The sequence below is a fragment of the Neophocaena asiaeorientalis genome, unplaced genomic scaffold (assembly GCF_003031525.2).
Source record: "Neophocaena asiaeorientalis asiaeorientalis breed wild unplaced genomic scaffold, Neophocaena_asiaeorientalis_V1.1 scaffold173, whole genome shotgun sequence".
Lineage (NCBI taxonomy): Eukaryota > Metazoa > Chordata > Mammalia > Artiodactyla > Phocoenidae > Neophocaena > Neophocaena asiaeorientalis.
This window is the reverse complement of record NW_020174289.1, coordinates 5,073-31,713: the sequence shown is the minus strand read 5'-3', so window position 1 is coordinate 31,713 and position 26,641 is coordinate 5,073. Positions and strand designations below refer to the sequence as shown.

At 39.3% G+C, this 26,641-nt stretch overlaps 1 protein-coding gene across 1 annotated transcript; it reads left to right on the top strand.

The window, feature by feature from the left end:
* Positions 1-1,275: 1,275 nt before the first annotated feature.
* On the top strand, positions 1,276-26,641 carry LOC112406878 (protein lin-54 homolog; the record flags this gene model as incomplete). The annotated part of the gene is made up of 4 exons (XM_024755900.1): positions 1,276-1,409; positions 14,932-15,644; positions 20,045-20,168; positions 26,499-26,641. Coding segments are annotated over exons 2-4 (948 nt in total), but the record flags the coding sequence as incomplete, so codon positions are not given.

Sequence of the window (26,641 nt, the reverse complement as noted above, 5' to 3'; positions counted from 1 at the left end):
AGCATAGAGGCCTAACCACTGGACCACCAGGGAATTCCCACCACCAGGATGTTTTCTTACACCAGCTCTCAAAGCTCCTCATAAACTGGACTCACCTAATGATCTTCAATAAAGCCTGTGTATCATGCAGGTTTCTCACGGTCCTTGCACAGGCTCCAGACCTTCCCGCTACCAAGCCTTTGCTAATTTCATGCCACTTGTCTATCTAAATCCCAACCATAGAGTTTGAGGTGGAAGGTATGGGGTGCTGTTGATTATGGTAAAATAGAACTAACATTTGAGGCAGAGACTGTGTGTAGCTGCTTGACACCTCTCACTTTATATGATCCTCAGGATCTTGGAAAGCTATGTTATTTTTCTTTTGTAGATGGGAAAGGAAACTTGATAAATGTTATACACTTTAGTGGAGGTGCCAGAATTTAAAACTAGGACTGCTTAACTCCAAAATGATTGTTGCTTCCACTACAGCATGTCTCACCTCCTCCTTTGTGTTCCCAGGTTACAGTCTCTCACGTTGACCTGCACGTCCTCCGTGCTTCACTAGCAATTACAAACTGTACCACACCATTTTATACTACGTATATACTCTTTTGTATTTTCTATTGTTTCCTCTGTAGTCTTCTCATACAGGGCAGTTACTCACTGAATCTCTGCTTGCTTATCCGACTCCAAATTTGGGCATCTTTTCTTACCTTATAAAAAGAATACCGGGAAAAATAAACGTAAAAGATTACCAAATACAAAGAATTTTGATTGTGTTAGTCTTGACTGTATACCGCAAAAAAAAGTCCCTTTCAAAATAAGTTTAACTCTGCGTGGTCTTCCAGGGGCTTTTTTAGCGACCCCCGCAAAATCAGTGTCTAAAAAACAAAGAGATTTGGCATTTGTGATTACTGATCACTTCCCCACCCAAGAACATCAAACAACGGCAAGATGCTGGAAATCGTACCTACAGCACAGACTTCCTAACAAGGAAAGCTAGAAGATAACACACTCCCTCCCAAGCTCGGGCGCGACCCCGCCTTCCCCCTCCCAGCTTCAGCTGGATGGAACATTCCGTGCGAAAGCTTTGACAGAGCGCACACTCGGAGTCACGTGGAGCAGGAGCGTACTCGCGGCCGCCTTGCGGGATGACGCTAGCTAGGTTGCCAAGGGGCGGGGCAAGGCGCCGCGGAAAGGGCGGGGAGAAGGAAGCCGTGGAGGCGGGGCGGGCAGAGTGGAGGGGCGGGCGGAGAGGGGCGCGCGGGAGGGGAGGGCCCAGCGTATTATGGGATGCGGCGGTGGAATGGCGCTGGGCGCGTGATTTTGAACAAACCCGGGTCTGTGTCTTGGAGGCGCCGCCGCCGCCGCGGCTGCGGGGAGCCCAGAGATCGCGGCGTGAGAAGGAGGCGGCGGCGCCGCCGGCTTTGGTGAGTGTCAGCCCCCGGGGTGGGGGCCTCTGGGCAGGCGGGCGGGAAAGGGGGCGCTGCGGGTGGTGGCGCGGGCGGAGGGCGCCGGACCGCCCCCTCCGGGAGCCCGGGCTAGTGAGTAGTGGCGGAGAGCGGGAACCTGCAGTCTGGGGGACGCCGCGCCGCATCCCTGGGCCGCAGGGGGAGGGAGGATCCTCCGGGCTCGGCCCCTTCCCGCCGGCACTCGGGAGGGCGGCTGTCACCCAGCGGGGCCGGCGCTCTGCCGGCAGCCCGCCCTTCCCGGCGGTCTGGAGGAAGGGCTCCCGCGGCTGTTGACACGCACACTGCGCGGCCCGAGGAGCCCCCGTGTCGGCCCCGGGTTTCTGGGAACTGGTTTTGCTGCTGTGTCATTTTGTACCAGCTCCTCCTTTCCCTACTGCCCGCCGCCCCGTTCTTCCTATGCCCCTTTGTATGGTATCTTCTTCGTGTATGTCCGTTTTCCTCGCGAAGCCCACCAGTCAAATGTCACAGTGTTCCCGAGGTGCACGGGGGAAGGGAGCGGGCCAAGACTTAGCTTGGCCAGCCAACGGTAAACACCAAGCAGAGTGGGGGTGAACAGGGCTGGCCGTGGGGAAATAAAGTTTAAAGATAAGAAATTGGGAAGACCTGATACTCTCAGAGTCTAGCAGGCTGCATATAGAAACGGCGACTGAGCTGGGGGATAGTACTTGTTTAAGCCTGAAGCTACCGACTTTTATATGGAGTTGTCATTCAAGCAAGGTAAGGAAATTAAATGCCTTTTTTCAACTTCTGCCTTTCTCTTTTTAAACTAACTTTTAAAAAAGGCGGTAGAGTGGCTCTGTTCGAAACCTTGAAATTCAGTTTGCTCATTTCAGACAGGTCTTTTAGAGCTTATGCTGTAGTTGAATGGTAGGTATAGAATTCAGCTTTTCAATGGGTGGTTATCAAATCTGAAATTAACAAAGGTAGTCAACTTAGTTTTTTTTTTTTTTTAATTCTGCTCCCATCAGAAGCCTTGCATCTTATGTTTTCCTGATATTTCTTTGATGATTAAAATTTGCGTATATTCTCTTTTAGTTATTTATTAAGCTGCATGATGAGAGGAGCTGGTGGAGCTGGGTGGGTAACTCTAGGGTCTTGCTCTGAAGCAAGCTGCTTATTTTCACACTATCAAATAAACATATCAGCGGCAGATTTTTTTTTTAATTTGGTGACTTAGATTCTAAAAGCATTTGGCAAAGAATTTTAACTTAGAGGTATATTTTCTGTATTTTAGAAATTGTTCACTTATGAATAGGTTCAGTACATTTTAAACCTAGTGGCACTTTGACGTCTTAAACCAATGACAAACGAACTGGAAGTCACAGTGTTTATGGACAGAAATGATCAGACGAAATTAAGTGGAAAATAGTTAAGAAATTTATTTGAAAACTAGACCTTTTGACTACAGTATCTGCGTGAGAATCAATGCCTGTAATTTACAAATGTATCAGAGAGGTCGGACGTGCAGTTGGAAGTAGCCCATTCTGTCAAAAGTAGTGCTGACGGTGGAGGAAAATGTCAGAGCTGGTGAATGACATTAAAGGTCTTGATCCTGTTTTTAGTGTCTGAGAGGGACACAGTGAATAAAAGGCATTCCGTCATCTCTCTCAAGTTGCTTTCCTGAAAATGAGAGAGTTTGGGCTCTTTATTGCCCTTCTGCCCCCTTCCGCATGTTTTTTGCTCTTCAAAACAAAAATGTGCCGGACTTGGGGCCCCGCAGGTTGCACGACTTGCTTTCGCGTTGCTACCGGGCCCGCCGGAGCACCATCCTTCGTGGCAGGGTGAAAGGTCTCAGCGTGGGCTGTGTGTGCATTAGTATCTCCCTGAGCGTTTGAAGGTTGGCGGGGCCGGCGGGAGGTTTCCCCGGATATGTGGGTGTGCGCCTCTCCGGAGGGGAGGGCCGGGGAGGGGAGGAGGAGGAAGGGGGAGGTTACTGGCGGCGGCGGCGGCGGCGGCGGCGGCCCGGGCTCCGGCTGTCGGGGAAGCTGCTGAGCTGTGATGGTGATGACGAGGTGAAAATGGCGGATCTTTCGAAATACAATCCCGGCCCCTGACATACCAGAGGCGGCGGCCGCGGCGGCGTCGCCACCCGGGCTCCCTCCTTGGCCCCCGGGATCCCTGTAGCGCTCCAGTTCGTGCAGACTGGGGAAGGAAGCGGCTGGCCGGAGCTACCGTGCACAGGCAAAACAAGCACCGCCCGGGCTCGGAATTGCCCGGGACCTTCTGGAGTCCCCACCTCGGAGCCGGAGGGAGGAGACATTGGCAGCCGCCGGAGGTAGAGGAGAAGGGGATACCCGAGGGCTGCTCTGTTTTGAGCTCTCTTTATTTGGGGGAGGGGGTGGGTGGGAGAAGAATTGCGTCGTGGGTCAGGGAATGACTAGTTCAGAGGGCAAAGAATCAGTAGCCTCATAATGACATCAACATTATTCTTTGAGTGTTAAGAGGGCTTGAGTTTGCTCTTACACCTAAGGCTGCTGCTGAGGCCTAGATGAACCGCTAGCAGTTATCATGATTACCTGATTTAATATTTAAAATATCCACTCTGGCGGGTGTTGGTTTGATGATGTTCAGCAGTTTATGGGGTTGTATGTTTCTTTAGGGAGGCAGAGCATTGACATTTTATTCTGCATTTAAGCTCTGTGTCTTAGATCATAGTCTGTTACTTGTTGGGGTGTGGATGTTCACATTTTTTGAGCATATGGACCAGTTTTGTAATCATTAAAACTGTTGCCGTTTTATTTTATGGCTCTGTCATCTATAGAGGACCCCTTGGGCCCTGCCATTTGGCAAATAACAATTGAGATACTGTCAGTCATATTTGATATCCATGTTTTTCCCTGCCTCTCATCCATTTCATGAATTCAGAGAGTAAAGTTATGGAAAATTTCACAGTAGATTTTATGATCCAAGTGAAGTGCAGCTCTGGGCGCTCTATTTTTGTTCACAAGTTTTACCTTCATTGTTAAGGAAGTTGTGATGGCTTGATGCTCGCACTTGATACGAGTCAAATTTTAAGTTGGTTAAAGATAAATTGAGACCTCTGTTTTATTTTACATACTTGACTTGTTAGCCCTTTGTTTAAAGAGCTGGAGAATTGGCTTGATTGACTCTGTGACAGCCATTGTCTAATTTCGTTAGGTTACCTAAAGATTCATGTATGTTTTAGATTGTGCTGCAGATCCCCAACAGTAGTGTTACTGAAAAGTTACATGTGAATCAAATTTTTATACATTAATTTAGGGCCCTCTGTTTTTTTCCAGCTTTTGTAGTGGAAGGTTGGGTCACTGGAAGGTTGAATATATGAGTGAACAGAGAGGTGAATGTTTAAGAAATGGCCCCTGGTAATGTTTATGATAGCAGTGATTTTCCTTATCCAAGTTTCCTACAAAGAGATGATGTCATAGTATGTCATACAATATTATTCATTGAGTATTTTATTCAGAGAGGAAATATTTGTGTGTATAGCTTGGACATTTGAGTGGCCGAATTCATTCACTAGAAGAATAAGAGACCAAAAAAAATTTTTAGGGGAAATAAATGAGAGGTACTCAGAGGTTTTAGTTAATGAATTTTCTAAATCATTTTTTTCCTGATATTCTCGTTTTATCCAGTAGGAATTTGGTTGTCTTTGTTGTTGTTGTTTTTTCTTATAACTTTTATGTTGCAGTTATTTGGGCCATGCCAACCCAGCTGCTAAGTTAATAGTAAAACTAAGTATTTTTAAAATAATTAAAAAAAAGAGGGAGATTTAATGCTTTTTCACTGGCTTTCTTTTTTTTTTTTTAAATCACCGAGTGCTATTGCCTTTTTGTGATTCCTTGTGATTGTCTTTCAAGACCAGCTGTTAGATTATTGTGGTTAAAACAATTAATAATTGGAAGTGTGTTAGAAAGAAATGAAGAGTTATGCCAGTGGAGGTAGTCGGTCGTCTGTTTTGGTGGAGAGGAGCATTACAGATTCCTGTTACTTTTTTCAAATATTACTATTGGGTGTTTATTATGTGTCGCATACTATGCTAGAGATGGGCGATACCTCAGTATCTTTGCCTCAGGAAACTTTCACTTTAGGAATTGGAGATAAAGTTGCTAGGTTGGGTAGAACCTTAATACAGAAGGCCTTGAGACTTACAGAAAATTTTTGAGTAGGAGAGTGACAGCCTCAGAGATGCACTTGAGGGAGATAAGTCCTGTAGCTTTTTCTGTAGGAGGTACTGCAGATGAGAGGAGATAAAGGTAAAAATACGTAGTTGGCTCTGAGCTTTGGAGATTTGGAAACTCTTGGTTACAGTGGGAAGGAGACATTGTGAAGGTGTAATCTGCATGATATATGACAGATTAAAAGTTCTATGGAGAGGGAATTCCCTGGTGGTCCAGTGGTAGGGACTCCATGCTGTCACTGTCCAGTGCCCAGGTTCAATCCCTGGTCAGGGAACTGAGATGCCACGTGGAGCTGCCAATAAATAAATAAATAAAGTAAGTAAGTAAGTAAATAAAATTTTTAAAAAAGGGAGAAATCAGGAGAAGCTAATTTAGATAGAAAAAGAAGAGAAGAATTTTCATTTGAGCTTTACTGTACCACATAACTGTCTTCACAGTAACCCTGCAAGTAAACTAGGGCTTAGGGCTTCCCTGGTGGCGCAGTGGTTGAGAGTCCGCCTGCCGATGCAGAGGACACAGGTTCGTGCCCCGGTCTGGGCGGATCCCACATGCTGCGGAGCGGCTGGGCCTGTGAGCCATGGCCGCTGAGCCTGTGCGTCCGGAGCCTGTGCTCCGCAACGGGAGAGGCCACAACAGTGAGAGGCCCGTGTACCGCAAAAAAAAACCCCAAAAAACTAGGGCTAGAGAGATTATTGCTTAGGGTTACATGATAAGCAACTAGGAGAGTCAAGATTTGGAAGCAGATCTTTCTGATGTGAATCCCCATGTTTTTTCCACCAGGTTAATCTTGAGCATGAATAATATACAATCTCCCTTTAAAGGGAAAAAAATATTGTGGATCCTCAGTATTGGCCTAAATAGTTTTATTTTATTAAAATATTTAATTTTTAGATGTATATAAATTCCTTATGCTTATTGCTTATATGGAAGTATAAAAGAAAAGTAAATTTATAAATGAAATATAAACAAAACTATAAAGCCAGTAAAACCAATTAAATTTAGGGTGATGGATAATGTTGTTTTGCTGAAATGAAATCTTTCTTTGCATAGTGAATATACTATTGTGGGCCTTGGCTAGGTGTGCAGTTTTCTATATGCTGTATATCCTATGATAACTCAACTCCTACACTACTTTTCTATGTTTGAATGCTGCAGAGCTTTCCTCCTTAAATCACTGGTTAGGTGGTTTGGCTTTCACTTGGCATAAATATATCATTTACCTTGTAAGACCCTTATATGCCCACTCTAATTCTGGTACCATTGATGGTAGATATGAGGTGGTTATCAAGGTGATCCAGAATATACTTTTAAAAAATATATATTATTGAAATGAAAATATGAACTTCTCAAAATTTCTTCAAGACTCATGTTTTACAGTTCACTGCTCCCAGCTTAGTTTGAGAAATGTAGTTCTGTACCTAGTTTTTGAGTTGTTGATGTTTGATCTTAGAAATGAAAGCTAAAATCCAAGTAGTATAGTTAACCAGATAGTGCTGGTGGTAAGCTCTAGGTACAAAAGTGTAATTCTTAAACATTCAAATGTTTCTGTCCCAACATCTGACCAATTACTCACCTATAATATGATGATAGGTCGTCACCATTTTATATTAGTATGTGCAAGAATGAAAACAGTTGTTTACCAGGTTGTCCTCCATCTGTAACTAAGGGAAAGAAGAGTGTTTCAGCACTGGTAATATTCTCTAAGAAACCATTTAAAAATGTGAAAGCATAGAGCATTTATCATTTCTATCTTACATTATTTTTTATATTATATTTAGCTCATTTCTTTTACTGCCCTAAATCCGTCCCTCCATTTATCTCTGTCTTGAACTAATTACTGTAATAGCCTTCTAACTGGTTTCCCTGCCTCCAGTCCAATAAAATACTGAGATGAAGTTAATCCTCCCAAAGTACAGCTGTGATCATGCCACTCTTCTGTTGATTTCTGAGGTCTGTCTGGGTAAGGCCTTTGGTTAATTTCCCTCCACAAAGTTGGGAAGCAATACATATTAAATGCTGATAAAAAACATAAATAAGTTTAAAACTAAGGCTTTTAGAAGTTGATTTTATGAGCAGAAATGTTGGAGGCATGGAGAATGCATTGTATGTTCAATATTCTTTTCTCTCCATACCTTGAAAGGTAACCTTTCATACAGATGTGGTAAACTAAAGCTCCTCAGTCCCATTGGCTTGTGAAGATCCTCTCTTTTCTTGGAGTGGTCCTCAACACAGAGATGATGAGGTTGCATGTGCTAGTACATATCTTCCATTCCTAAGGGATAAAATTAGAGTGATGATTCATGTAACTACATGGCCAAACCCTTTCCTGCCATGCCCACAAGCTCCTTTTGAGAGTTTCTTTTAGCATAGGCCACCATGCCCTGCATGTGACCCTGACTGAAACAGATATGGATGTTTAATCATAAAGCAGTTATCACAGTCTGCTCAGTGGCCTGTGAGGTGTGCTGGCTCCTGAACTCTGCACAGCCCATACTGCTTAGAGACTGGCCAAACGAATCAGACCTTTTCTTGTTACAAGTTTGAACTTTACTCCTACTTCCAAGGGAGACTCCTAGGTCTATAGCTCCTGGTCCCTTTTAATAGGACAAATAGGAAGACATGTTCTGCCTAATAACAGAGCTTTAAAATATATGAAGAAGCAAAAATGCATAGAAGAGAAGATGACAAAGCCACAATCGTATTTGGGAATTTTAACAGCCTTTCTCAGTAATTGATAGAAAAGGAAAAAGAAAGACTATGGAAGATATGAACAACACTATCAACCAACTTGACCTAATTGACTTTTATAGGGTGCTACCCTCAGCAACCATAGAATACATGTTCTCTTCAGGTGCACGTGCAGTGTTCACCAAGATGGACCATACACTGAGCCTTAAACTAGTCTCTAAATTCCATCTACACATGATGGAAATGGTAATTACAGTCTCTGACAATAATAGGAGCAAATTAGAAATCAATAATAAAAGGTAGAAAATCCCCAAATATTTGCGAATTAAATAGCACACTTCTTTATTTTCCGTGTATCAAAGATGAAATCACAAGGACTATTAGAAAACATTTGAAGCGAATGATAATAAAAACATATTGAGATTAGTAGAATGCAGTTAAAGCAGCATTGGGGGAATTTTTAACATTAAATGTTTATTTCAGAAAAGAAGGTTTAAAATCTTTATGGTAATAAATTTGGCAACTGAGAGGAATAGACAAATATCTTAAAAGATACAAACTATCAAATATCAAAGGTTTAAAATCAGTGATCTAAACCAAGTGTTGACAGATTTTTTCTATAAAGGGCCAGATGGCAAATATTTTAGGCTTTGTAGGGTAGTGTGTATGTGTGTGTGTGTATATATATATATACACAGTGTATATATATATATGTATGTGTATATATACGTCTGTATATATATATATACATATATATATATATATATATACACACACACACATATACTCACTCTCGCCCAACTATTTACAAATGTAAAAATCATTCTTAGCTGCAGAGAAATACATAAACAGACCGTGGGCTTAATTTGGTCTGTAGGCTATGGTTTGTCGAATCCTGATCTGTGCTTCCATCTGAAGTTTCTAGAAAAAAACAAATCTAAAGTAAGCAGAAGGAAGGAGATAAAGGTAATAGTTAAGTAAAAAATGGACAAACTGTTGGGAAAAATCAATGAAGCCAAAATCGTTCTTGAAAAGATCAGTAAAATTGAAAAATCTCCAACTAGACTGATCAGAGAAAAAAAAGGAGAAAAGACAGAAACTACCAAAATGAGGATGGAAGAGTTGCTATCTCTACAGACATTAAAATAAAAGAATATTTTGTATAACTTTATGCTAATAAATTTGGCAACTTAGAGGAATAGACACATTCCTTAAAAGATACAAACTATCAAATATCAAGTCACTCAGAAAGAAAGATAACCCGAGTAACCCTACACATATTCAAGAAATTGAATTTATAGTTAAAAACCTCACAAGAAAGCTTTATGTCTAGATGGCTTTACTGGTGAATTCTAACAAACATTTTAGGAAGAAATTGTAACAATTCCATGAAGACTCTTCCTGAAAATTGAAGAGGAGTGAAGACCTCCCAACTCATTTTATTAGACTAGCATTATCCCCAGAGAGCCACTACAAAAAAACTACAGACCAGTAGTCCTCATGAGTATAGACAAAATTGATTAACAAAATATTAGCCAGTAGAATTTGGCAGTATGTAGAAAATATGATTTTATACAATTTTATATAATTTTGAGTGGAGTTTATTTCAGGAATGCAGAATTGGCTTAATAAAAAATCAATATAAGTCCCAGACTAAAAGAGGAAAGCCATATGATTATCTTACTAGTTGTAGAAAAAAACATATGATTAGATATCCATTTATGATTATGATTGAAAAAAGAAACAACTACAAACTGGTACTATAAGTTAGCTTTCTCAACCTAATAGAGGGAATTTATGAAAAACCTACAGCTAAGGGTAAGTCTGGGAACAAGGTAAAGATGTCTGTTCTTACCACTTTTATTCAACATTTTACTGTAGGTCCTAGCCAGTGCGGGCGGTAAGGTAAGGAAAAGAAACAAAAGACATGCAGATTGGAAAGGAAGAAATACTGATCTTATTCTCAGACACCATGGATTATCTTTCTAAAAAATCCTAAGGGCTCTACATCGAGATTTAGTGAGTTTAGCTAATTGTTAGGTACATGGACAATATAAAATAATCAGTTGAATCTCTGTATACTAGCAACAAACAGTTGGAAAATGGAAAAAAAAAAAAAGACCATTTGCAATGCATCAAAAAAGCGTGAAACACTTAGGGATAAATTTACCAAAATATATATAGAAAGAAGACCTATACACTAGAAGTACAAAAAACATTGCTAAAATAAATAAGTAGAGAGAGATACTTTTGGGAAACAGTTCTCCCTGGGTCTTTGCATTTCTGTACTTCTTACAAGTGAGGCGGTGACAGCCCTTTTATCTACTTTTTTTTTATTTAAAAAACTTTATTTTTGTCTGCATTGGGTCTTTGTTGCTGCGCACGGGCTTTCTCTAGTTGCAGCGAGCGAGGGCTACTCTTAGCTTTGGTGCGCAGGCTTCTCGCTGTGGTGTGCGGGCTTCTCACTTCAAACTGAGCTGTTGTTGCAGAGCACAGGCTATAGGCACGAGGGCTTCAGTAGTTGTGGCACGTGGGCTTCAGTAGTTGTGGCTTGCAGGCTCTAGAGCGCAGGCTCAGTAGTGTGACAGCCCTTTTAAACAATTTTTTCCAGGATGTTTGTATAGCATAAAGCCTTGGATGATAGCGACTCCTGCTGTTGCAGAGGGCAGATTTGCTTATTGTCCAGTATAGTAAAGATAATATCTCCCTTTGGACAAAGGGCAGGTGTGCTTCAGGTTATAAATGATTAAGGTTCCTTAAGCTCAGGGTCCGTCAGTTGTGATGCAAACCTGCCTACACAGTGTCTACCTGGGCTCCTCTCCACATCTGCCCTGTAGGACTTGGGGGCAACAGGGGAACTGATACATGCATGATACTTATGTTCCTTGCTGTGCTTGGAGTAGTAAGTCCTGTGTCTCTGACCTAGGCCTACTGTGTTGTCCGCCAGTATCCACGAAACAGTGACAGGCTACTTTGTTAGCTTGCAAGGAGAGGCTAAAATCTCAGCCCCCTCCCAGTACTTGACAGTTTTAGCCATAAGAATGGAGTGCTGACAGAGACATGGCTTTTTGAAAGAGGGATGAGGACCTTGAGGGCTGGGCTAGGGGGATATTGAAAGACTCTCTGGCATCTGGCAGCGAATGCTCTCACCCAAGTGGTGGGCAAGGGTGGCAGAGGCAAGGGAAGTAGGAGCCCTTCGGTGTTCTACCTCTTAATGAATATTTAGGGGCTGAGCTGAGAGATAGCCTGAATGGTTACCTTGGTTGTTGTACACTCAACTCCATGGCCCTAGCAGAAGGGCGGCGGGGCTGTAGCTGCTGAGTCAAGGAGTCCCCAAAGCTGAGAAAATGATGTTAGAAATGAGGATCTGGGTGGATCGAAAACATTAGAAGTTTGTTTGGTTGAGCTGCAAGTGTGGGGGCTTGAAACTGAAAGTAAATGCACCGTCTGACCACTGTCTCCTTCCGTGGGGTGACCTCTCCTCCTCTTACACCTTGACTTCAGGTGTTTTAAGGAGAAAGATGAATAAGTGTTGGGCTGAGGTCTCCATATCCTTAAGGGAGACCAGAGGCCACACCCATCTGTCTAAACGTGCTGGGGGAACTTCAGGGAGAAGAGGGAGTCAAACTTCTATGGTTGTGTTGGATGCTGACACCCAAGTCATCATCCTTCCTTGTTCTATGGGGGATGGAATGTTCAGAGACAACTGACAGGCCTTGGGCAAGGTCCACGGTAGGGAAGGGAAGCTAATGTGGCACTGTGGGTGAGGCCGTTTATTGTTGTGTACTGTTATCTGGCTTCCACTGCAGAAGGTATAATTGGTGTTGATGTTTTAAAGAGCCTGTCTGTAAATGCCCTGTTCTGTAAGTGCCAGAGGGGATTCTCCTGATTAGGAAGAGCCGCATCTAGAGAAGTGCTCATACTTTGGAAACCTTAGTGATTCCTCTGAGCTACAAGTTACTGTGACTGATGGTTTTGCAATATATGTAAAGAACTCATCCAAGTCAACAAGAAGATAAAAAACCCAATATTTTAAAAATTTGGCAAAAGGCTTTAACACAGGCACTTTTTAAAAGAAGATACACAAATAGATAACATTCATATGAAAAGATGCTCAATGTCTTTAATCATCTGGGAATTGCAAATTAAAACCACAATGAGGGCTTCCCTGGTGGCGCAGTGGTTGAGAGTCCGCCTGCCAACGCAGGGGACACGAGTTCGTGCCCTGGTCCGGGAGGATCCCACATGCCACGGAGTGGCTGGGCCCGTGAGCCATGGCCGCTGAGCCTGCGCGTCCGGAGCCTGTGCTCCGCAACAGGAGAGGCCACAACAGTGAGAGGCCCACGTACCGCTAAAAAAAAACCCACAATGAGATACCACTTCACACCCACTAGAATGGCTAAAGTTAAAAAGACCAACAAAACCAGTTGCTGGCGAGGATGTGGGGCAGCTGGGAGCCTCATGCATCGTTGGTGGGTGTACAAAATGGTACAGCTGAGCTGGGAAGTAGTTTGACAGTTTCATGCAAAGTTAAAAATAAACTTACCTTATGACCTAGCAAGTCCACTTCTAGGTATTTATTCAAAAGAAATGAAAATATCTATCCATAAAAAACTTGAATGTTCATAGCAGTATTATTCATAATAGTCCCAAAATGGAAACAGTCCAAATGTCCATCCACAGATGAATGGATAAACAACTTGTGGTAGATTCATCCAATGGAATGTTACTCAGCAATGAAAAGGAACTGAGCTGCTAATAAGGGTAAGAATAAAGATAAATCTTAAAAAACATACTGAAGGAAAAGGCTTATACTGTATATTCCTTTATGTCATGAGTACATAATATATGATTCCATTTATATGAAGTTCTAGAATGGGCAAAAAGGCAACACTAATCTAGTGAGGTGATAGAACAGACCCGTGGTTGTGTAGAGTAGGATTTTGGGGTAGGAGGTTGACTGTAAAGGAGTAGACTTTTTTTTTCCTCAATTTAAAAATACCAGTGGTAAAAATTTAAGGCAGTAAATTTTGTGATTAAAATTATGAACTTTGTGTCATAAAACGTATCCCGAGTTTGAGTTCTGGCTCTATCATTTACTGGGTAGCTGTGTGACCTTGGGCAAATAGTTTAACCTTTCTAAGTTTCCTCGTATGTAAAATGGGGGTGATAATTATACCATATTAGAGTTGTCAGGATAGATTAAGTTATGTCAGGATAGATTAAATTAAATTATGCCATCACTGGTAGATAGTAAGTGCTCAATAATGAAGATTAATTTTGGCAGTAATAGTATTTGTCAATGCTAATAATTATAATTTGCTGTTCATGTCTGTTACTCTTAATCTTAGATGGGTATTGCATGTTTATATTTTTAAAAAGGAAAAGAAAGAATTACTGATTAGGTTCCTATAGATCTTAGATGTTCTCTGGGCAGATAACTTATTTAGTCAGTCATAAATATGATGAACTCTTTAATATGTGAAGATAATGGTACTGACTCCTTTATTGGAAGTTCTGCATGACCTTTGGCTGAAAGCATTGGAGTTCTGATTTGTTCGTAATCTGCTTTATTATTATGACCATTTTTTTTTCTTTATGGGGCCTAGCTGTATACCTCTTAAATGGTTCCCTTTGTGACATTTTGAATGGCTGAGGAGGATCTGAGAATCTTCTTTCCAAATAAAGCTTTCTTTAGTATGAAGCAAATTGATCAAACTTGGGCCAGATAAGCCATTTGACCTACAGTTGCTGAGATGGATTACTCTAGAAACTCCTTTAACATTAATTTGAGTCCTTAATGGATTTTTTTTTCTTCACATCTTTATTGGGGTATAATTGCTTTACAATGGTGTGTTAGTTTCTGCTTTATAACAAAGTGAATAAGTTATACATATGTTCCCATATCTCTTCCCTCTTGCATCTCCCTCCCTCCCCCCCTCCGTATCCCACCCCTCCAGGCAGTCACAAAGCACGGAGCTAGTATCCCTGTGCTATGTGGCTGCTTCCCACAAGCTATCTACCTTACGTTTGGTAGTGTATATATGTCCAGGCCTCTCTCTCGCTTTGTCACAGCTCACCCTTCTGCCTCCCCATCTTAATGGATTTTTATAAATGGTTTAGTAACCTCATTTTAGGACCTCGCTCACTGGAGATTTGAATATCTTTTCTAAGATCTGTTTATATTTAAATCTTTATTTCCTTGTGCAAATCAGCAGTTTTCAAGTTTGTCGGTAGGAAAAAGAAAAACAAAACCCATAACTGGGAAGAAATAAGATGATCAGACATGTCAAAGATTAAAAGGTTTTATTTATGAGCAGGAACTGGAAAGGAGTTTCCTGTAATTATGTGACTTAGTGTTGCCTGAATGCAGTATACTTTTGGGTTGAGACATGGCGAATGAGAATGTTTGCTTTTAGTTTTGTGTCCCATATGACTTATATTTCAGATTCTTGAAGGTTGAGGATTTGTTAAAATGGTTTAACCCAAATATGCATCAGGAATGTCCTTCATTCAGTTATACATCAGTAAAAATTTTTGTTTTGTCATTTGCATTTTTCTTGAATAATTTTTTTTCTTCTCTTAAATCTGTTTTGAAACCTAGTAATTTATTCATTTTTCAAATTTTATTGCAGTGCCTGATCAACTTTCTAGCAGGAGAACGATCATGGAGGTGGTGCCAGCTGAGGTGAATAGTTTGCTTCCAGAGGAGATAATGGACACTGGTATAACTTTAGTGGATGATGATAGTATTGAGGCTGTTATTGTTTCATCCCCAATTCCCATGGAGACAGAACTGGAAGAAATTGTCAACATAAATTCTACTGGTGACTCTACAGCCACGCCCATTTCCACGGAACCAATAACAGTGTACAGTAACCACACTAACCAAGTTGCAGTGAATACCACAATTACTAAAGCAGATTGTAATACCACGGTGAAACCAGCTTTTCCAAGTGGCCTTCAAAAACTTGGTGCTCAGACTCCTGTGACTATATCAGCCAATCAGATTATTTTAAACAAAGTATCACAGACATCTGATCTTAAACTTGGCAATCAGACCCTTAAACCAGATGGACAGAAGTTAATTTTAACAACTTTGGGCAAGTCTGGTTCACCAATTGTTTTAGCACTACCCCATAGCCAACCCCAGGCTCAGAAAGTTACAACTCAGGCCCAGTCAGGAGATGCTAAGTTACCACCGCAGCAAATTAAAGTAGTTACCATTGGAGGGAGGCCAGAGGTGAAACCTGTCATTGGTGTCTCAGCATTGACCCCAGGAAGTCAACTGATTAATACTACAACTCAGCCCTCTGTGTTACAGACCCAACAGTTAAAAACAGTACAGGTAAAAAAAAAAAAAAAAAAAAAAAAAAAAGGGTTTTTTAAAAAAAAAGAAAAAAAAAAAAAAAAAAAAAAAAAAAAAGGGCGCTTACTAGTTAAAATGCATGTTAAATATTAAATTGATTCATAGTTGCGTGTGTAGGGTGATTAAATGCATAGTTGTTACTGAATTCTTTTGAATGTTGCTTTTAGTAATTGTGTGGTTTTTTTTGTAAAGTTTGATATGTCTAATGCTTTTGAAAATTTCTGCCAGGGAACTTAGAACTTAATTTTGGTTAAATTCCAATTTAGTGTATTTATAGCTTTTTACTCATTTTAAAACAATTTTATTCTCAGTAGTAGTTTGAGTACAAGGATGTTCTGCTGGTATAAAGATGCCAGAGTTGATGTCAGGCTGTCAAAAAATCATTCAGACATGATATTTTCAGCTAACAGATGGCCAGAGTCTAGGAAAACTTGCTGCTCTGAGAAACCCTTCAAGCCAGCAGTAGTGCATACCAGCCAGTGTGTGCCTCTTCTTTGGAATTTACTGTCCATTGTATCGCTCATGTTTGCAATGTAGAAAGGCAGTGCCATGTGATGGAGGGTTTAGAATTGGACCAACTGGATTTCAGTCTCTTCTCTGCTGCCCTCCCAGCTGCGGAACTTTGGATAGGCTACTTATTTTCTCTGAGTTTTTGATTTTAGCTGTAAGATGGCTATTTGATCGTGATGAAACACGTAAGAAAAGATAACTCTTTGGTATGGTTCTCAAAACATTGAGAATCCTTCAAAATGGTACCCATTGTTAGTATGAATAGAACCCTAAGATAGAAGGTTATAAGAGCATATGTTAAGTATTTTTTCATGCCCAGTAGGCCTTTTTAGGTCACCACTGCTCTTAGAAATACAATGATCCACTTAAGACCACAAATGCATTTCCTGTTTGAAAGAGTTGGCTTTTAGAAAGAAGGCATGAGTTAGAGAAATAAAGCAGGTGTATAAGGAAGGAGGAAGGTTTGGGGAACTGTCCACTCTCAGCTGATATTAGAAATATTGTTTTGGTTATTATGTTGGCAAAATAGTTAGAAACTTATTTTTCACAGGCTTTTTATTTAAGAACTTCATAAGGTTTCTCAAACTTTATAATTTGTCCATGTCCTTTCTGCCACTGTTAAACATTTAGTGCTCTTTCTTGTTCATTATCATCTCTCACTTAATTCTGACTTCCTTTTACTTTTTTTGGTGAGGATCTCTTGAATGAGATATCCTATCACCATCAAGCACCTTGTCCTCAGCTTGTTTTTTAATCAGTTTTAAAACTTGTTTTTATTGGTTTACCAGAGTTTATCTGGCTTTGGGGATATGGATCATAACCATGTTCGCAAGATACTGTAAATGTAAATCAGAATGTCATTTTTTTTTTCATTTACAAGAGCAATGTATACATACTATTTGTAAGACCAGTTTACTTGTATCCACTAGTTTTCTACTATAATCCCCTAAGTACCAACAATAAAAACAAAGACTGGGGTCTAATTCTTATAACTTCTCTTCTTGTCCTTACTTTTATAAAATCTGATTCTATTTATTTAAAAAGACTGCTATTTAAAAACAAAAACAAGGGCTTACCTGGTGGCGCAGTGGTTGAGAGTCCACCTGCCGATCCAGGGGACACGGGTTCGTGCCCCGGTCCGGGAGGATCCCACATGCCGCGGAGCGGCAGGGCCCGTGAGCCATGGCCGCTGAGGCTGCATGTCCGGAGCCTGTGCTCCGCAAAGGGAGAGGCCACAACAGTGAGAGGCCCGCGTACCGCAAAATAAATAAATAAATAAAATAAAAACAGAAACAAAAGAAACCCCATTTAGAATATTGTTCTACTTGTCCAGTTATTTTTAGGCAACTCAAATCTTTTCAACTCAAGAGTAGCCTATAAAGCTCTGAAGCACTGAAGCACAGAAAAAACAAACAAAAAGCTACACATCTATCTGTATCCGTTTTGGGCAACAGAATATTTGGTTTACTTTTACATGGTGTGTATGATCCCCTGATTTTTTTCCCAGACGGTTCTCAGCATTGTCTTAAGTTTAATCAGAGTATTGAAACTTATTAGGGTGTGGACAATAGGAAAGGGTGGAAGGAGACCCATCTCCAAAGGTGACAGTTGAGGCCAGAGGCAGTAACAAAGAGGTATAGTTACACTTAGTTACAGATACATAAACACTTTCCTGTGTTTCTTGTGCATAGTATATAAGAATAATAGATAATTAGCCGTATGGAACAACATAACTCCTTATTAGTTCCTGAATCTGTATAACACAGTGCCCAAAATTACCTGCATGTATTATTTGATCACATATTTGGCAGTCTTATTTGTAAATTTCCTTCTTTGATTCATTTTTGTCTTAATCTGCTAATTAGATACATTTGTTAAAAAATGATCCTTTGGGCTTCCCTGGTGGCGCAGTGGTTGAGGGTCCGCCTGCCGATGCAGGGGACACGGGTTCGTGCCCGGTCCGGGAAGATCCCACATGCCACAGAGCGGCTGGGTCCGTGAGTCATGGCCGCTAAGCCTGCGCGTCTGGAGCCTGTGCTCCGCAACGGGAGAGGCCACAACAGTGAGAGGCCCGCATACTGCAAAAAAAAAAAAGAAGATCCTTTATGCTCTGTTTTATTTAATAAAGTAAATTTTTTCTAGGGTAGTTTAGAATTCATAATGCAAAAAGCCTGGTTCCTTGACAGAATTGGAAATCCTTATTTTCAGTAATGCTACACTAAAGAAACAAAACCACAAGGACAAGTTGAGATTGTTCCTTTGAATAATTAATGTGCTCTTGGTCGTATTTACATTTTTTTTCCTGGTTGGTAAGTAGTCATATAGTTTTATGATTGTGAAAATTAGTTAAAAATGGGGAAACACTTTAAGTTCCCAAACTCTATAGCTAAGATTATCTATTTCGAGACACAGATTTCCAAGAATATCAATACCTCTACCTCTTGAGATTCTTAATACTAAGTCAATAGACAACATATTCTAAGTTATTTTAGAGTTTTAGGCCTGTAAATACACTTGGGAAATATTTTCTGTGTGTGTCTCCCAAATTGCATCAGTTTTTAAAACTACAATTATGGATTTATTTGGGTATATCAGAGTTTTACAAGCTGGATATTTTTTAATATAGTAGGGAATCTCTTTGGTTCGTTTTTTTAAAAGGTGATTTGTGTTTCCTTTACATTTTGTTTTGTCAGTAATATGTTCTGAGTGTAAGAAAGTAATATATTCTAAGTGTAAGAAAATGTTATTAAGTTTAATTTATAGTTTGAGCACAAAGCTGGTATTTACTTAGTTCTGTAATCAGTTACAGCTTCTGGTATGTTTTGTCGTTGAAGTTGGTCATGTGTGTTCATTTTGAGTTATTATTTCCAATAATAGTACTTTCAGGGCCTCAATTTTCAATCTGCCAAAGATAAAATTAGTATTTAATGTCCTTCCTGCTCTGAAAGTCCATGATTTTTATCATAAACTGGTAAAAAAGTCTATGATTTTTATTATTGCTAAAGGCTATGATTTTTTATCATTGCTAAATTTCTGCTTCTGACTTTTAGAAAAAGCTGTGCCTTGCATACATTGCAATTTCAGTATAAGGACATTGGTAACTCTACCTTCCTTGACTTGTGGAGAATTTTAGTTTAGGGCAACAGTGTACCGTGTATAATGTAAAAGCAGAGATGAATAAAACATAGACCCTCCCTTCAAACAATTTATAGTCTAGTAAAGTGTATTTTAGTAAATAATATTTCAGAGGCTTCACCTTTAGAATAGTCTGTGTTTTGCCAAACATGTCTCTTTGTATCCTAGGGTGTTAACTTGTGCAGTTCCTTATTTATCTGCCCCTGATATATAGATCTAAAGTTGAAGATATAATCATGAGCCTATCTTTTATGTGTATTTATATTTTGCGTCCAGGGGCCAATGAAATTATATTTATCATTTGCACTATGCTTTCTTAACGTACTCTACTCCATCTTTTTATTATTGAATAATTAGCTATTTGGAAAAGGATATTGCTGTGCCATATTTGTGTTTCATTATTATTATTAAATGGTTATTTTAAACATTACTATTGAACATTAAACATTATTTTTACAAATTAATTTGTTTTTCATTATATGCATATGTCCCAGAGACTAAAATAAGGATTTGCAATAAAATCCAAAGGTATTGTTGTATAATGGCCTAAGGATGTGATCATATTAGTATTTTGGTGAATGGCTGCATTTTAAATGTTTTTAACGTCAGTACTTAGATATGTTTTGTTAAATGAGCTGGTTTCACATGTACTTCTGTATATCAATCTTGTCTAATTTTGATTGAATAGGTGTTTTATAGAAACAATGGTCTTTATAGTTATTTATATATTTCAGATTGCGAAGAAACCTCGAACTCCAACCTCTGGTCCAGTAATCACGAAGCTGATCTTTGCAAAACCAATTAATAGTAAAGCAGTTACAGGACAGACAACTCAAGTATCACCACCAGTCATTGCAGGTTATATTTCTTTATAGTTTGTTTAGCTAAATATTTACCTTCCTTTTAGGTTTAAAAAAGGCTGTTCTACTACCTTGAAATGTTTTAGTGCTTATTACTGTAAATCAGACTGGTTAGTAAGAAATGTTACACCTATTAAATGTGTCCTTCAAGCAAAATGCCTTATCTCAAAATCAGTCCATTACTTTAGCCTCTTTGGTTTTTGGTATACCTTGAAAGTAGTGAAGTCTCAGACTCTGATAATACTAGCTAACATTTACATAGTGTTTGCTATGGCCTCCACACTATTCTTAGCTCTTTACATAGAGTGACATATATAATCCTCTGGCAATCCTATGCGGTAGGTACTAATAACATCCCCATTTTGCCAGTGTGGAAACAGAGGCACTCAGCTAGTAAATGGCCAAGTTGGAATTTGAATCCAGCTAATGCTAGAGCACATGTTAATAAGTCTGTTAGGTTTAAAGTAATATATGTGAGAGTATAGTATTTCATGGTTTCTGTTTGAATTTTTGGTTTCCGTATTTTAATATTCTCTGTATGCAGTTCTCTATGAAACAGAAAATTATCACAATGATAATTACTTAAGTGAGAACAGAATTTTAGTTATATTACTTTTACCAGCAAATTCCTCAGCGTGGCCCAATTATTTTATTATATACTTTTAAGATATGTCATCACTAATAACACCTCAGAAATCTTGACTTTGAGTATTTCACTCCTTGTTATTCTAGTTGATCTGCCTTTGTACTTCCAATCTAGTAATTCTTTCACTTTGAAATCTCTGATCCATTAACTCTTCCACTTTCTCATTAATAATCCCTTTCCAGTCCTCAGATTCTTCCTTACTCAGCATGGAGTTCATGACCCATCACTATTGCTCCCTGAAAACACCATTGATTCTCTTTTCACTCTCTCTTTCTATAATGGCTTGGTTAAGTCCACCTCTCTTATTTCTTCTTGCCTGGCAAGCACCTCAGTACTTCTGGAGAAAATCACACAGCTGTGGTGACTGGTCTTTAATTCAGAGCTATACTAACATTACTCCTTTCACCATTTAGGAGCTCATTTTAAATTTCCATTGTTCTAATAGCTTATGGAAGCACCTCTGGGTGGTAGACTTTGACTAGAGACTTTCAAATGCTAATTACCCATTTCTAGAATGTGTATTCTTGATGAAGGTACTTCACATGTTAATTAACCATCCCTGGGATATGTATTAAAACCATCTCCTACTGTCTTTGATAAATTTACAGACAGTATAGCAGTAGGCAACTCTGAAATCAGTGGCAGTGAAATGATCATTTTCCTAGGCTTTGAATTATAATATATAGGGAGGCTTCTCTGCTTAGCAAGTGAGGGAAAGAATGGGGAGATTGTAGTTTGAGGGCAGTGTTGGGTGAGTGAATGTTCTCTTTTTCTTTTGGCCTTCAGTAGAGATTTGGGATGGTATAGGATGCTCGTATCTAGAGGGCTGTCATGGGAGATAGGTGTGGCCCCAGAGGAAAAACTGGAAAGGGTTTGGATTTCGAGCTGCTTCAGGAAGTGGGCTTTAGTTGGCTGAAAGTGAGGAAGGCTTGGATATGTTGATGATAAAGGGACCACCAGACCCTTAGGAGGTGGGTGAGTAGAGGTGGTTTACGAGGAGGGGTGTCTCAGTGCCATGTTCTCTACTGCTTTTGAGTTTGAGAGAATTCCTTAAAACTTTTAATTATGTAGGGGCGAAGGGGAGCTGTATGCTAAAGAATTGTGGTTTTGCAGAAGTGTCTGAGTGAATATTTGGTAATGTCAAGATTTCACCTCTCTTACATTTGACTGTAATGGATGTCATTGCTGGGTCTTTGGGTGATTTACAGTGTGTTGCACACTAATCATAGCTTATGGAAGCACCTCTGGGTGGTAGACTTTGACTACCTTTTAATTACAGACAGACTTATTAGCCCTCCCAAAATACATAGAGATAGACTTCTGTTAAATTTCACTAGAATTGTTGGCATTAAGTTCAGTTTGGAGGGATAATTTCTACTGTTAACTAATAGTTTGTAGCTTTTTAAATTCATGTAAGCCAAATTTTAAACCACCAAAGTAGCTCTCCTGCTGAATTGTCTTATCACAAGGAGGTTCCATTATCTTTATATTATAGCTAAGGATCTTTCAAATTACATTTAGACTGCTTTTTAATGACCTTTGGGCTTTTCATGGAAGATGGATATCTTTTTCTGTCTTTTGATCAAGATGAACTTAGTGTTTGTATAAAATCAATTTTTCTAAAATGCAAATATGATTTTGTCACACCCTTGCTTAAATTTTCTTGGCCATATCCATTTCTTGACCTTAATCCTTCAGGAATAAGTTCAGATGCCAGAGCTTTCTTAGCATTAAAGTCATTTATTATATAACATATACCTTTTTCATTTTCACCTTGTATTAGCTCCAGACCTACTGATGTAACTTATTTCAAGAGATCACCAAATGGCCCATGTTCTCTCAGAACTTAGGCCCTTGGCACTGTTGCTTTTACCTGAAATGACTTTTTTTGCTTTCCTTATGGCTGACTCATCCATTTTATCTTTGGATTATCTCCACCTGTCTTGGAAGTTTTTGATCCTAGGTTTAGTTAGTTTCTCTTTTCTCTCACCATCTCCTATATATTTCCATAAAACTTGGTTATACCTACCAAATACTTAAATCAGACTTCTGTTAAATTTCACACTGGCTTTTAATGTTTCCATTAGTCATGGTATATAGTAATACTTGGTTTCCTTGTCTGTCTCCCCTATTGTCTGTCTGTCTCCCCTATTACACTTAAATTTTTTCTTAATAGTAATTTTGGATTTTGTTTGCCATCTAGTTTTTAAAGATTATTTTTTTAAAAATTATGATAAATACACATAACATAAAGTTGACCATTTTAACCACTGGTGGCATTAAGTACATTCATGTTGTTGTGCAACCATCACCACTGTCTGTCTCTAGGACTTTTTTCGCATTGCAAAGCTAAATCTTTGTACGCATTAAACAATAACTTCCCAATTCCTTCCTTCCCCCAGCCGCTAGCAGAGACTGTCTCTATCAATTTGACTTTTCCATGTATCTTGTATAACTGGAATTGTACAGTATTTGTCCTTTTATGACTGGCTTTTTATGACTCTCCAATAGCTAGCACAGTTTCTAGCACATAGATGTAGTTCGGTGAATGTGTATTGTTGAGTGAATATGTGTATCAAGGAGGCAGTGTGGTGTATGGGAGGAGCTATTAGGAGACTTGGGTTTTAGTTATGGGTCTTCTATTTATTTTCTCTGTGATCTTGGGTAAATATATTTTCTGTTCATCTTACTCCTTTCTGTAAAATGTTGATAACAATCACTTCACATGACTTTTGAGATGGTTAAATGAGGTACAGAGGTCCTCATTATCAGGTCCTCATTATCAGAGCTCCCAAGGTACAAGGTTGCTGCTATAGCAGAGCAAACTCCATCAATGTGAAAATATTCACTAATGAATTAATCTCTTATAGAATTAGTCCTGGCTCAGATAAGCTAGCTCTCTGCCCCCAGCCTGTCCCATCTGTAGCTTTTTGGTTATGTCTCTTTTGATTCTTGGAGAATACCTGACAGTGGAGTGTAAAATGCTTTGCAAATTGATTTCAAGGTGAAATTGTATAACTTGTATACTTTCTTGAATCTGTCTGCAGAGTCAAGGATAAACAGGGATTTGGAGATTAATCAGGAGAAATGCTATCTGGTTGAAAAACAAGTGGCCCTTCAAAGAAGAATAATTTGAATTTTAAAGGATATAGAGGGTTCTTGGGAAAACTGATGAAATCCTAAAATATTTTGGCAGAAATAATCTTCTGTATCATCCTGTTGCACCCATCAAACAGAGTCTGTCATTGTAATGTCATTACTAATTTTCAGAAGAATCCTCTCCCCCTCAAACAGTTCATTCTAAGAGATAGTATAGTTGTAATTATAAACTGAATTTTTGTTAAATATAAGCAAAAAAAGTTTTAGTTTTAGGGGTTTTTGTTGTTGTTATTTACAGTGAAATTTTTGTCCTTGTTTTAAATGTAATTCACTTTAACTGGCCTTTTTCTGGTATCAGTTATCCTCACTCAGGAATAGAGGATTTTTATATGTATGTTTTCTGAAATGTATGTAATGCTTAACAAATAAGAAATTATAGTAATAACTGTAAATGATGAGCATTTTATGAAAATGTGTCTTTATTGGTAGTTTCTTTTCTTAAAATAATGGTTGTTGGGGCTTTAGGCTTATCCCAGAGGTATTAGTTTTGGAAACCAGAACAGACAAACATGCTACTTCAGGCAGGCTCCACATTTGAGGGTGCCCTTCTAAAAATATTTGATATAGATTCATTTAGTTTATATAGAATTGACTTATTTAGTTATGATGTAATTCAGCCTACAAAAACCCTAGCAAAACTCTCAACTGAAATTCATTAAGGAATATGTCAATAATATAAAATGTAATCGTGTACTAAAAGAAATTGAAAAGATATATTTAAAATATTTTAAAAATTCATGTGTCAGACAAAACTTGATTCATCTTTAAAAAAAAAAACGTATACTGTCACATTGTTATTAGAAAAAAAAACAGCCCTGAAACTCTTACATGCTAGTTCTCTATTTTTGTTTGAAGGGTAAGACCCTTCTTTTTTTTCTCTTTTTCCCTTTTTCTCTTCCTCTCTCCCTCTCTCTTTCATCTCTGACTGTATCTGTAAGTTAAATCATAGCATCTAAAGGGATTTTAGAGATAATTTAGTTATCTACCCTCTCTATTTCTTGAGTGCTTGGAGTTCCTCTTCAGCCAGTGGATTTGATTATCCAGCATCTGTTTTGAACACCTTCAGTGAGTAGAAACTCACTCATAGAAACAGTCGTTTCAATTGGAAATTTTTGTTAGAAGTTCTTTCTTACTGCTTAACTGAAAATTTTCTGTTTATATTAGTGTGTGCATCTGATGGATACAGAGTGGTTCTAATCCTTCAACTTGACAGCGTGGATCAATCAGGACAGTCTTGGTTCTCTGCCATAATAAACAGTCTTTAAATCTCAGAAATTTAAGAAAACACAAATTTTATTTTATATTCATACTTCATGGTTATCTACATGTCTACTGTGGGTTAGAAAGGGGGCTATTCTCATCATGGTCACTCAAGGACCCTGGCTGATGGAGGAGCCACCATCCAGACGCAGTGAGGAAAAGAGAGCTTTGGAAGGTCTTGCATAGGCAGTAAATGTTCTGACCCAGAAATGACACACATCACTTCTACTCATAATTTGTTGGTCAGAACTAGTCATATGGCCCTAATCTAACCACAGGGAGCCGCAGGGACGGGTAGGAAGGGCAGTCCTGCCGTGTGCCCAGAATGGAAGGGGAGGAGGTCGGCGCCAGAATGCTGAATGGCAGCATCACACAGTCTTTCAGGAATTTGGAGCTGTGTCATGTCTTTGTATTCCTCTCTCACCTAGGACAAAAATTCCTAATATTTCTACTCCTTGTGATATGGTTTCCAATTCTGTAAGCCATCCAGACACACTATAGTTTTTCTGTTTTGTTCCTGAAGGATATTTCCAGAAGGGAACACAGCATTCTTGTTGGAATCTGGCCAGGACAGCTAGAAGAATTTTTTTTTCCCCTTTTTGGCAGACTAAAATGAGACAGTATTAAACCAGTGTTCAAGTTAGTTCAGTGACTATCTGTTTTATAGATGTGGACTTAAATTGTATCCTGAATGGTTTCAGTTCAAAGAGAAGAAGCTGAGGTATAGTAGAGAACAGAGACTGAAGTTTTAAGACTTGGATTCAAGTCCTAACTTTGAGGAGCTGTGTTACACAGGACTTGTTCCTTAGTTGTCCTGAGCCTATTTTCTTATAGATATAACCTAACAGTATAGATGAGGGAATTCTGGCAGTCCAATGGTTAGGACTCCGCACTCTCACTGCCGAGGGGCTCGGGTTCAGTCCCTGGTTGGGAAACTAAGATCCCACAAGCCGAGCGGTGTGGCCAAGAAAACAGACAAAACACAAAGCAGTATTGATGAGAATGTGAGCAGAAGTGTTTTTGTGGACTTTCATAAGGTGGTATTAAGATACTAAGTGTTACTAAGAAGCATTGTTTTGTTTCCTTCTGCCTAGGTTCACCATAGTTCATTAGACCTACTTAAGTGTTTCAGTTCATAAGTGGCTGCATATGAAATATTGAACATATATATACTACAGTCCTTGTGGGTATAAATCATCATCAAATACATTTTTATACGATTATTGAAAAGAGTCAAACTGATGTGCTGCCTCTCATTTGCAGGTAGGGTTCTTTCACAGTCTACTCCCGGGACTCCATCAAAGACCATAACAATATCTGAAAGTGGTGTTATTGGATCAACTTTAAATTCTACAACACAGACACCAAATAAAATAGCCATCTCACCTTTGAAATCGCCAAATAAG